General features: G+C 43.0%; 1 protein-coding gene across 1 annotated transcript; it reads right to left on the bottom strand.

Moving 5' to 3' along the window:
* Window positions 1-12436, bottom strand: zmynd19 (zinc finger, MYND-type containing 19). Its single transcript, XM_020522695.2, has 6 exons — window positions 12281-12436; window positions 9930-9989; window positions 7592-7698; window positions 5623-5763; window positions 3363-3543; window positions 1-413 (listed from the first exon to the last, which is right to left on the bottom strand). Exons 1-6 carry the CDS (start codon window positions 12329-12331, stop codon window positions 270-272), a joined length of 684 nt encoding a protein of 227 aa, XP_020378284.1. The 5' UTR covers window positions 12332-12436; the 3' UTR covers window positions 1-269.
* Between the last annotated feature and the right edge of the window lie 744 nt (window positions 12437-13180).

The following is a 13180-nucleotide window of genomic DNA, read 5'->3' as shown; positions in this document are numbered from 1 at the left end:
GTTCAAATACATATCAACATATAAATATAGACACAGAAGCTTCTGATTAGGAACCTCTATAGTCTTCGTAGCGATCGATCTTAGGAAGGGTAGCCCCAGCCCCCTCTTCTCACAGAGACCTCCTCAAGTCCATTCTATTCTTTGTACTTCCTCAGTGCTTAGGAAACTTTATGTCCAGTCTGAATTGTGCAAAACAAAACTGACGCCACTGTTGATCCATGGCGAAAGCATGCGGGGCAAGGGTGAGGAGGGGCAGGGGAGGGAGGGGGTCATCGCTCGGGCTCAAGTTCTTGCTGCAGCGGGCGCCTCTTCTCATGGCAATGCTTCTTATGGGCAGGCCAGTCTTTTTGCTGGCACTGGGAGCCACAGTATCGTGCCACCTGGCACCGCCCACAGATGTTGAATTCACGCAGCTGAAAGGTTTACCAAGAAATAAGAGTCAGCAAACGAGAAAAAGGTGGTGAGAAATGCTGCAGTCTGATCAGTTAATAGTAGAAATATTGATGTTACTTAATATCCATTATACTGAAGCACACAGGAATCAGCCTGCAATTCCAAAATAAAAATCCACATTTACAGTGAACAAGGTAGTCAACCTATCTGAGTTGACGTTTTCTTATTTCAGACCCTTACTCACTGAAAGGTAGTGACTCCAGCTGGGGCAAAACCACATGTTCCAACAGGAACTCTGACACACAAGGCGGCCATTCTATATACAGCTACTGCTCAGATTATATGCTGCTGCTACCAACACCGTATACCCCTTCGTCCAACCAGGATGAAAGACACCTTAATGTAACAAACATGTGACAAACTTGGAAATGCACTGTCCAGCCTTAACTGTTGTTGGTTCAAATTCTGGAATTCACTCCCTACCAACACAATTCATATACATACAGCTGCAGTTCAAGCAGGCTGCTCATCACAATCATCTCAAGGACAATTAGGGACGGGCAACAATCACTGACTGCCAGTAATTCCCACATCCAATGGGAGTTTGAAAAAAGCAGTACAACAAACACATCAAGTCACATTACTAAAGAGGTCAGCTTAATCCTTACAAATCAACATTAGCATTAATGAGAAACAACACACAACTCAATATCACTAGATTGGTAATCTACAGGCCTGGACCAATAATTTAGAGAATTCAGGATCAAATTTCTTAATGGCGATTTGGATTGAATTCAATCTGGAAATAAAAGCTGCTGTTTCCATGAAAAGTGACCCTGAGGCTGCCTGCTTGTTGTAGAAACTTACAGCACCACTCACTTACATTCCTAACTTACCCCCATCCTGTCACAGTTTTGGATACACAACAATCCAATGTGGTTGACTCTCAACTACCCCACATTTGAGACAAGCTACTCAGTTGAACAGAATCATCAAATGACTATGGACTACAATGGTTCAAGATGAAAATTTTCCAGGAAAATCCTGGAATTCCCTTTAACAGTACTGAGAGTGTACCTGTACCAAATGCAGCAGGACAAGGCAGCAGCTTACCACCACCTGCTCCAGGACGACTGGGGGCAGGCAATAAATGCTGCAGACAGCAAAGCCCATATCCCCTGAATGAATGAAAAAGTCAAGTTGAAGATGGGAATCAAAATAATACCCTTTCCAACAATGCGAGTTTTGTTTTAATAAGTGCAGCATCGGTTTAATAATGCTTTCTCAACTCTGCCCCAACTGCAGAACAAAAATTATCATCCCAATGAGATAGTTTGTCCCAACTTCACCCATGTGGCCCTAGTCTGTCAGTGTCATTAAAGCCATGACTAAATTGTACTTCAGACCTATCAGTAGTGTGCTGAGCCTGCTCACGCTAAACCTTGTGAGAGCCCTACAGACAGGAGACTAGATATGGGGAGAACACAACTTTTAACAACAGTCTAGGCTGGTTTCAAACAAATTCAGGGACTGAAACGACAACATCTTAAATACCCAACACCACAATAGGTAAATCCCTCTCCCATTTTTAAATAGAAATATCAAATCATCACTAAACAAAGGAATCCAAAACATAGGAGGGAAATTTAAGAGACTGCTTAATATTAGAAGTGTGACGTTAATGCTGGTACCTGGCAGTACCTCAACTATTTGCATTCGAGAGCATCTCTCATCCTGACATCAAATAAAACGTAGGAACAGGATGTCATTCAGCCCATCATCTCAATAACAGAAAACAGCAAGTGGGCAAATCCCTCATTCACAACCTGAACGAGGTAAGATTTCAATGGGACTACATAATATTTTCAACTCATGCAGAAAAATTTTTCCTTAAAATGTAACCTGTGTCTTGCTTATATGATTCAGGTTATTAGAAGCAGTCACTGACTGCCCAGCTTTGTGGTGGTGAAGTCACATTTCTGCTAATTCATCTCTTCACTGCCGAAGATATCCTGAAAGATGTCCAACAACCCACAGGTTATCCTGGCCCCTGGAAGTGAGACAGGGTCACAGAGTGAGATGTAGAATGGTGAGGAAAATTTATTAAATCGAGAAGAACTGACCACATCAAGGACAGTCAACCGATGATTTCATTCATGGCAGCCGTAGCCAGATTTGAGCACCACACAGAAGGTATCATTTTAGTGCAGCACACAGTGTGCATGGTCAGAAGGTACCAGTCTAGTTTTTAAGAAGATCAGGACTTGGTCTTCTGGTCAGAATTCCTCCCTAAAAAGGCTATTTAGTCATCTGAGATAACAAGGTGTAGAGATGGATGAATACAGCAGGCCAAGCAGCATCAGAGGAGCATGAAGGCTGACGTTTTGGGCCTAGACCCTTCTTCAGAAATTTAGTCATCTGTTTGATTTGGTCTCAATGGGATCCTGCAAATAGCAATCTAACTGTTGTGCTCATCTACGTGACCACTGTAGTTCAAAATGAATTCACTGGATGAGACTGAATTAAGCCACAATCACCATGCCTTGGATGTAATGTAATGGTCCTATCACTAGATGGCCTTTGAGACCAAATGACAGTCTATATATTTTCCTAACCAACCTGTTCAGAGATGTTACTACACACTTCTGGAGTACATGGGACCTCAAGTCAGGCACTCTGTCATTAGCACAGTCCACGTAACTGGCTCCAACCACCGGCTGCTATGACGACGCCCCAATATCTGAAATTCCCCAGTCAAAACCTCTAATTTTAAGTCACTCCTTTAAATCCACTAGTGTGACCAAGCTTTTGCTCACCTGTCCCGTACGGCTGAAAATTAAATTTGTCTGATTGATTACATTCCTAAGAATCAACCAAGGAATTGCTTAACCATGTTAAAGACACCTTATAAAGACATCCAGCAACATCTTGCAAGCAATGAGTGCTCACTTCTTAACTTGCACACACACCTGCTTCTCCATCATAGTGCACGGTGGGTAATGGCATTCATAATATGTGCACGAGTCCTCCTCATCCTCCATAATGTCCCCATTGGCATTGTAGTAACGTGTGAGGTTCAGCTCAGGGAACTGCTCTTCAATGGGATCTGCAGGCACCTGCTGGATTGCCAGCCAATAAAGACTCTGCTCCCTGCACGCAAAAGAAGCCATGAGTACAACTACTGGTCACAGACTGCACACACAGGCACAGCATTAGTGGTTCAGTACACTGGAGGCAAAAACCACAAATTAAACTGCAGCTTAAAGAAAAAGAAAATTTTGTTTTTACTGCACAGGAGGCGGCCACTTGGATTGTCATTCTGTATTGTTTCTCCGAATGTGTATTTCGTCAGGTACCATTCCACCAGCCTCACACTGTACATACCTCCTCTTCAGACAATTGTCTAATTTCCTTTTGCATGCTTATCCACACACTCAAGACAGTGCTTTCCATGCACAAACCACAACATGTGAATACATTTTTCCTCATATTACTCTTGTTCCCTGATGCTTTCACAATTGGAAACAGTTTGTCTATCCACCTTGTACAGACCCCAAATCTCCTCACAACCTTTCCTTCAAGGAAAGCAGCACTAACTCTTCCGATTTCTATCCAACTCTCTTAGCCCTGGAACCAATCTCCTGAATCTTTTCTGTAGTCTCTAAAATCTTCCCAGATTGCCACGCCCAGTGCTGGATACAATATTGCAGCCAAATCCAAACTAATGACTTTTACTAGCTCAACATAACATTTTTCCTCTAGTACTGCATGCCATTAATAAAGATCAGGATATGGTATGCTTTACTAACTTCTCTCCCCCACCCCCGTCCACTTATGTACTTATACATTAGGTTCCTGTGCACTTATAGCACTTTTAGCGTGATAAACTTTAAATTTATATTGCCTTTCCATGTGCTTCCTACCAAAATTAATTACTTCATATATCTCTGCACTGAAAGTCATTTACTACTTTTATGTCCATTCCACCAACTTGTGTATGTTCTTTTGAAGTTATACACTGTACTTAGCTCACAACGGTTCTATGTTTTGCAAAATCTACTAGCTCTGCAACCATACAGCAAGGTCTAGATTTTTGATTTTCATCAGGAAAAGCAAGTGTGGCTACACAGATCTCTGGGGAGCTCAACTAAAATCCTTGCCCAAGCAACAGAAACATCCACGTTGCTGCTATCTCTTTCGTTTTGAGTGTTATAACTTTGGTCACAGGCCTGTTCTGTGGCACTTCAATCAAACACCTTTTGGAATCCAAGTCCACCATATCGACACCACTGCCCCCAACAAGTGTCTCAAAAAAATTCCAGGTTAAACATGATTTTCCCTCAAGAAATCCATACTAGCTCTCCTTCATTAAGCTATATTTGTCCATATAACCATTAATTTTGCCTCAATTTGTTTGTGGCTAATTCCCCTACAAAGTTAAACTGACTGGTCTATAGTTGCTGCACTTATCTCTACAATCCTTTTTGAACAACGTTGTAGTACTTATAATTCTCCAGTGCTACAGCACCATCCCTGAGTCTAAGGAGGATATGAAAATTATGAACAATGTATCTGCAATTTCCACCCTTGCACCCAAAAAGGCTCGGGGAAACATCTCACTCAGTGCCTTCTCAACTTCAAGTACAGAAAATTTGTCCAGTACATTACAATTTCACTTTTGAATATTCAATGTCTGAATTATCTTCTCTTTTACCATAGCCTTGGCAGCAGTATCTTCCACACTAAAGACAGATACAAATACTTATTTATACTTTACATATGAACTCTGCTTCCACGTGTTAAATCCCCTTTATGGTGCCTATTTGGACCCTCTCCATCTTTTATACCTGCGTACCATAAAATACTTTGGGATTCTCTTTCATGTTGACTGACAGTTTTTCCTTCATGCTACCTATTTGCTTCTTCAACTCAATGCTGAAAATTCTATTTTCAAATTAGTTTACAATTTTTTTTTTTAAAAACCCCTGTTCGATACCTGTCATAAGTATGTTTTTATTGCCTACTTTATCTGAATTTTTGTCTTTTGCCATCCAGGGAGCTCTGCAATTCCTCTTACATAACTGGTTTGGACAGCTGCACTTTGCCCCTGAAAACAGTATCTTTTGATTAAGTGAACTGTAACACACTGTAAACTTAACCTCAAGATTATCATCACTTACTCCATAAGGACTTCTCATCCTCCCACAGCATCTCTAACCAATGACCTACCTCTGTTTGCTAGAGATTTCCTCTGCCTTTGGCCTCCAACCCATGGGAACAAGCTTGAGGTTGTCCAGTCGGTTATCCACTGTCACGCTGTTGATATGAACCACCTGGAAACCTGGAGCAATTCCTCCTCTGTGCCGCTCCCTAGGCAAGTTGAAAACAGATAATGGTTATTAAAGCTTTTATGAATCTGGACAGAAAGCACAACCACCCACCAGTAAAACTATAAAGTTTACAATATACTTTGGTGGTTTTGTTTCTAGAATCACTTAATCCAAGGCACCATCCTATTGGCACAGCAGTCTCTCACATCATCTTCCCTCCACTCCCTTGCTTTATCTTTCCACCTATTGCCACACCAGCCAGATAATCAAACTCAAATGAATCAGTCTAAAAGATGAAACTACCCTGCTTACACCAGGAGCAGGTAGTTACCTCTGCTGCCTTTCCATACTTAAATGAGCCTTTCATGACTGCGAGACTTCCCAAAGGGCTTTATAGACAATTAAATACATTGTGAATTAGAAAAATCCGCAGCCAATTTGCAAACGGCAAAGAAATAAACAGCCACATCATGTTCGTTGAAATGTCGGCAAGAAATTGAAAGTGCCTATGTTTCACAGTGTAAGGTACCTGAATCCGGAGTGTATCTACAGCAGATTATTGTAAGCAACCAGCATGCTTCAGAGACCACAGCAGAATACAACGGAATCAACAAGACACTAACACGTCTCTTGTATAGCAACTGGAATTGTCGCCTACCAATTTACATCACTTCCTTAAAAACATGCACCACCTTCTGATGGTTGTGACTGGCCTTGCAGCAACATTAGCATGCTGGCACGAATGGCTGGACTGCTACCTGCAAAAGGTGGTACAAGAGGAAACGTTTTATGAAGAATCTTATTTAATTACAGGAATGCTGTTACTGCTGAAGTCAGTGGAATATTCATTACACAACTTTTAAGATTATGGGAATTGAGCATAGAAACAATAGTTCTATAGTAAGCTGAGGGAGGTCTTGTTTCACATGTTGCAATAGGAAAGGGCTGAAATCCAGTAGGTCCCCTTCTAGTTAAGAATTAAAGAAGAGAAACTGAGAAGAGATTAGAAAGAATTAAAGAGAAGATTGGGGGTTGGGGTGGGGTGGGCAAAGAACTCTAAAAGACAAAATTTTAAGAATGTGGAATTAATTGCCACAGTTCAAGCAGAGTCCATTATTTATTTCATAAAAGAATCACAGATGTTGGAAAAAATTATTAGAGGGTATAGGGAGAGTGGGATTAGAAAGATGGTTGGTGTGGAGAAAGATACAGATTTGCTGGATTGAGTGGCTCTTTCCTGTTTGAGAACACAGATTCACTATCAGGGAAGAGTGTACAAAAGGAAAACTAATGTTTAATTACCTCAGACTCATTTCTAATCTTTCTGTAAATTATAAAAGTGATGGACAGCATAATCTTCAACACACTAATCACTTGGCTCTGCATCATTCATTAGTAGACCTTCACACAATGAATGCATTAATTCTTACTCACTTAATATAACGTGGATTTTACTCAATGAATTTGCTAACAATCACACCTTCTTACGTATACAGATTGGGAAGAATACTTTCAAAACATTAGGCAATAACTTAGAAACTTGGGTGGGTTTTGCAATATACAAAAGGCTTCAACATGGTATAATTTTTGACATGTATAGAAAAGTATAAAACTCTACATTCTGTGCAGTTATAAACTTTGATATCAGAACAGCTCCCACCTCAACTAGCTAGAGAAGCTGTCTTTAGAGCAAAATTGCAAAAGTCATGCTGGTATCAAACCCATCACAAAACTAAAGTTCTAAATCCCAATCTAAATTCCAAAAGACAACCAATTACCCTTGCTGGATCAACAATGTCACTGGAGCACTCCCCATAAAGACAGCCTCGGAGATTTTGAACAGCACCTCACCCTACTGTGATACTCACCAGAGCAGCTCATGCAGAGGACGACCAGAACCCCTCCGCTTGCTGATATCAAACGCATACGCAAATATTTTTGCGCCATTTCCATCAGCATCTATTTCCATACGAGCCTGTGAGGGAATGAGACAGCTCATTAAAGAATGCAGACCAGATTCAAAGGAACTGTCGTAGGCCATTCAGCCACTCAAGACTTTACTGCTAACAGTCTGGACTACAGTGAATCTGTAAATCAACTTAATTTACCCACCTCTGCTTCATATTCCTCAAAAATATTCAACCTCATTCTTGAATATTTCAACTAACCCAAACATGTACAACCTTTTGGCAAAGGGAGTTTTCAACTGGTCCCTAAACGGATAAAGAACCTCAGACACCACTCCTAAGTGGTCTAACTCAATCTGATGAAAGAATTCTAATGCTCATCTCCAGGGCACCATAGATTTTCAACTACTTCAGTACAATAATAGATTGGATATGAATTATCCTGCATAAATCAGCACAAGGGCACATAGATTTCCCTTTCTGATCTACCACAAAAAAATTAGAATCCTTTAGAAAGCCAAATAAATCTCTGTTCAAACAAGTTTACAATGACCAAAAGCTCTACAAACCTGGAATGCTACAAAAAATAGCACCAGCCATAATCTGGAAATAATTTCTCTCGAAAATGCAATTGCTTTCTTTGCCAACTAATCAACGAGCAGACGTACAAGAACTTACAGATACAGAAACTACATTTTGGATTGGCTATGGCTTTTCTTGCACTACTAAATTGTTAAAGTATATCTCTTAGACAAGGTCTTGCTCAGAACTTTCTCACCATCATATGCCCACAAAGCAACAACCTGCATTTGGCATTACATCCGTACACCAACGTTGTCTCTAAGTTAAGCTCTAAAGGTCTGTGTATGGCAATCAGCATGCCGACACCATTCACAGCACTTACTTCTGGTTTTTGAAGTTGGTGTTGTGCATGGAACTTAGGAGTCAGTGCTAAAGAAAATGAATTGGTGGGAACTCTGCTGACCAGCAGGAAAATATCCCAAGGTGCTTCACAGGACTGTTAGCAAACAAAATATGACACCAAGCCATACAAGGAGATAACTGGGCAGATGACTAAAAGTTTGGGCAAAGGTGTTCTGGGCACATGATCAGGAAATTCTGACAAATTGCCAACTGAAAGCAAATTAAGTACAAACTTGTCAGTTATGCTACTTTGGACAATTTCCGGAGTACTGAAGCAAGCTAACAAATGCAACACATTGCCAGGCAAAAATCAGGTGCACACTCAGGTCCTGGGAATTTACTAAGTAATTACTACGTCTACCAAACAGACACAGCCAAAGGGACTCCACGTCAGTTTCGTGAACCTTTCATCTGACCAATAACACTCCACAAGCAGGTGCAATCTGAAGTCCAATGCATAGTAAGCTACTGTCAGCTGTCCTTCAATTCATTCTCTTATCATCAGACAGGAGGCAGCAGTCAAAGGAGCAAAAAACTTAGAAGTTTTAAAGGAATTTGGTGCTGCTGTCCACAGCAGCCCATTAAAACCTATCATCCTGTGCAAAGTCCTTTCAACAATGATAGGGACAGTGATGTAGTGGAAATTGAACTAGTAAATCAAAGGCCTGGCTTAATATGGCAGAGATGGGGGTTCAAATCCCATCATTCTGACTTCTACTGATTGGCAAAATATCTGGAATAAAACTCCCCTTAGTAATGATGACCATGAAACAATTAATCATTGTAGAAACCAATAATACCAGATCTGATGTATATGTGACTCGAAATCTAAGGTAATGTGATTGACTCTTAACTGCTTCTGAAAATGGCCTCCCAGTTCTAATACAATTGGAGATGAGCAAGAAATGCTGGCCTCAGCAGCAACCCACAAATCCTATGAAAGAATAAAAGTTCCATTCACGTAGCACTTCCAATATAAAACATTCTAAGATAGTTCTCAGGAGTATCCTGAAGCAAACTTGCACATGGAGCTACATTTGAATTACAATGTGGGAAAACCATCTAAAGTCACACCATTTGCCCAGTCTCGTGCAAGCAGACTCTGTCTGGTAACCATTTTATATCATTCATTAATGCTCTACGGTCCTGGGTGAAAACTGGTCACAACAGACCAGCTCATTTCCTAGCACTATGTCTAATATTAAACATAACTGCAACAAGTTCTATTCATGCAGCACCTTTAAGACAGTTTATAAAGAAGTGTGACAATTGAAAAGAAGGTCAACCAGGAGGCCCTTAAAAAGAGTAAAGAGTGATTGAGAAGGGAGAATGAGTGTTAAATTAATTTCAGGAGTCTGTCCGTGTGCCCTCTTACCTCAAAGGTATAATTCTCCACCAGTGGGATGTCTTGCTCATCTATTAGTGTGTACTTAGTCTGCAAACAGAAATAGATTCCTTGTTAATCTCTTTTTAAAAAAGATCAGTGTGGACTGTAGAAGCAGCAACTTAACCATAAAACCTGTGAACACAACTGGGGAGACAGATAACAACAGCCAGTCTGCAGCATAATGGTTACTAGCAGACACAAGGTCAAACTCCCAATTGCTGAAATGGGAAAGTCACAAAAGCAACCAGGGAATGAGCACACACTTGCAAGATTAGAATTAGTTCAAAACACACCATGGAACTCCAATCTACCTCCAGTGTAGATGGGTCAAAACAATGGGAACTGAATCATAATGCTAAGCAGCTAGCATTAGGCAATGGTTGCTGTGACAAATGCAACCCAGCATCTTCATACTGTCACACAGTATCAACCACACCTCTGCCCTCCAATGCCCCCCCCACCCCCATTGTTACCGATTCTTGTTACCCAAGAACTCCCACAATGTAACTCAGCAACTGCTATCAGAAGGATTATAAAACCGAATGTCATTGCAATTTCCTCCAGAATTCTCAAGGAGAAACAATTAAATCCCAACTCATTTCAAAAACTTGATGTTCAGGAACATTTCAAGTAGCCATAACTGGAGCAGAACAATGGAAGGCTATTTAGTTAGAGGAAGAGAGGCACATTTGTGATCCATAAGCACATTGCCAGAAACGCAAAGCAAATGATTATTTGTTACTCCCTGATGAGGCATTCTCAGACTAAAATTAACTAGCTTGAATTCTAAGCATCAACCAGTTAAGGAATGCCTCCTTGCTTTGTAAGTGGTACTATTTACAAGTCCTTTCTATTTGAACCATCAATAGTATAGCAGTGGGGGACCCCAGGCTTGTGGAAAAGCACATATACAGACATGCTCATGCCTAGCTGCCAACTATTTCCCGGTCTTTCTGCCAAACGCTTGATTGTTTTTGTGTCTCTAGAATCTTATCCCAGGATTCTCCCACCACATTTCAGTCAGGTTGGCACCCATTATGGAGTTACGGTTTACCTTCACATCTCTGCAGGGAGGAAAGTCCTCAACCTGGATACAAATAAGGCAGTATAATTGCAGCCTCAAGAGCATTTCTGGTCATTTGATTTTACTATAAAATGTAACTTTGGGTTCTTTCTAAGATCACTAAACTCTGAGGAAAATCTATGGGCAGCATCAGCAACCATACCTCCCAAAGCACTTTTCACAGTTCTCCCATGCTCACTCTGTTAAGGACTGAGACTATTCTCCCATTTAAGATATACGTCATGTGGAAACATCAAGTACTTGCACATTAGTTGTGGGACAGTCAACTGCAGTGTGCTGCTCCCCCCCATTGTGCCTCAATAGCATATCTCCAACCCAGAAGCATCAGACAATGCTGAATCTATCACACCAAAATAAAAAAAAGCAATTTGATGCATTGGGAATCATTAGGCACAATGAATTACATTTTACAAGCAGTTGAAGGATGGTGCACCTAAACTGAGACAGAGGACTGCTATGATCTGGAGATTAGATAAATCCTTGCAGAGATTCACCTAGGCTGTGCTGTGCAAGGATACACTGGATTCTAAAGAGCAAATAAAACAAAGGTTCACTAACTCAGGCCTCATCATCGCAAATGAATGAGATCTGGAAGCGGCTCAAGTTCTCTGGCTCAAGTGATGGCTACCTAAAGCTTAGTAGTACCTCATGTCAGAGTCAACAAGACGCGCTACAGCAGCAAAGCCTCTATCAATGTTGGGTTAGTGCAATTTTCGTTTACTTTTAGAAGAGGGATAAGTTCCTTCGGCCTTTGCAAAGCGGCAGTTTTACGTGCCGTTTGCTTTAAAGAGGATTCCTGTCCAGGCCATTCCTCACTGAGCCAAGTGTAAGGCAGGGAGTTGGGCTCTCCTCCACCCAGCAGGAGTGCAGCGCGGACACCAGGGCAAGCCACACGTGTCTCGCCAAGTCCCGATACCAGGCTGAGGCCAGGCCGTAGCACATGGCAACGGCAGGGAGACACCGCACCCCCTACAGCCGCTTCAGGTCAATGTGGGGCAGCGAGCGGGGGAAGGACTTCGGGAGGCACGGGTCCCCGAGTTCGTATTCCCGTCGGGGAGAGGGTGTAGGCCTGCACCCCGGCCGCTTGCTCTGCCGCTGGCCATATGGCCCCAACGAGCGGCCAGCAGGCCTCGGTCTCGCCCCACCCCCTCCCAACCCTCGGCAGCTGCGAGCCGGCTCGGGAGCGGCACACCGCCGACCGTTCCCAGCTCCCACATTGTCTCCTTCCCCCCCACCCACCCACCCCGGCAGTCACCTTGCCCGCCGCCCGGCCGAGCCGCACGATCCCCAGTTTGAAGTCGGACATGGCCCCCGCTGCTCTCCTCTCAGCTCCGCTCCGACACGCGTCCGGACACCGGCCCCGCGCCTCCGCGCAAACACTTCCGGAGGGCGCCACGGGGTCAGTGGTGGCGCCGCGGCCAATGGGAGGCCGTCTGGCGCCGTCACGCGGGGCAACCGTTACCAAGGTGACGTCAGTTTCGCGGGAAGCTGCCCAAGGGGCGGGGCCCATCGCTCAGCGCGGGCGCCTTGTCCATCACAGAGCCCAGGGAACCAGAGAACAGAGAGAGACCATCTCATATTGGAGCAGGATTAGGCCATTCATCCCATCGAGTTTGCTCCGCCATTTCATAGAATCCCTACAGTGTAGAAGCAGGCCATTCGGCCCGAAAAGTCCACACCGACCCTCCAAAGAGCATCCCACCCAGACGCAATCCCCCTACCCTATCCCTGTGACCCCACATTTCCCATGGCTAACACACCTAACCTACACATCCCCAGACACCATGGGCCATTTAGCATGGCCAATCCACCTAACTTGCACTTCTTTGACCATGGGAGGAAACCGTAGCACCTGGCAGAAACCCACACAGACACAGGGAGAATGTGCAAAGTCCACACAGACAGTTGCTCGAGGCTGGAATCGAACCTGGGTCCCTGGTGCTGTGCTAACCACTGCGCCACCGTGCTATCCGTCATAGCTGTTATGTTTCTCAACTCCATTCTTTTGCCTTCTCCCCATAACCCTTGATCTATCTATCCTGTCTTAAAGGCACTCAATGACTTGGCTACCTCAACCCTCTGAGGCAATGATTTCCACAGATTCACCACCGTCAGGCTGAAGAAATTCCCCTTCATCTCAGTTCCAAAGGGTCAT

Source organism: Rhincodon typus, chromosome 28 (genome assembly GCF_021869965.1).
Source record: "Rhincodon typus isolate 14 chromosome 28, sRhiTyp1.1, whole genome shotgun sequence".
NCBI classification, from domain to species: domain Eukaryota; kingdom Metazoa; phylum Chordata; class Chondrichthyes; order Orectolobiformes; family Rhincodontidae; genus Rhincodon; species Rhincodon typus.
This window is presented reverse-complemented; position numbering and strand designations above follow the sequence as displayed.

What these genes read in the sequence shown, in the direction of transcription:
- zmynd19 (XM_020522695.2), bottom strand. Translation starts at nt 12,331, where the DNA reads ATGTCCGACTTCAAACTGGGGATCGTGCGGCTCGGCCGGGCGGCGGGC. An exon ending in TCGGCCGGGCGGCGGGCAAG is followed by an intron (nt 9,990 to 12,280) that starts GTGACTGCCGGG and finishes TTCTGTTTGCAG; the next exon opens with ACTAAGTACACACTAATAGA. An exon ending in CCTCTGCATGAGCTGCTCTG is followed by an intron (nt 5,764 to 7,591) that starts GTGAGTATCACA and finishes CAACTTGCCTAG; the next exon opens with GGAGCGGCACAGAGGAGGAA.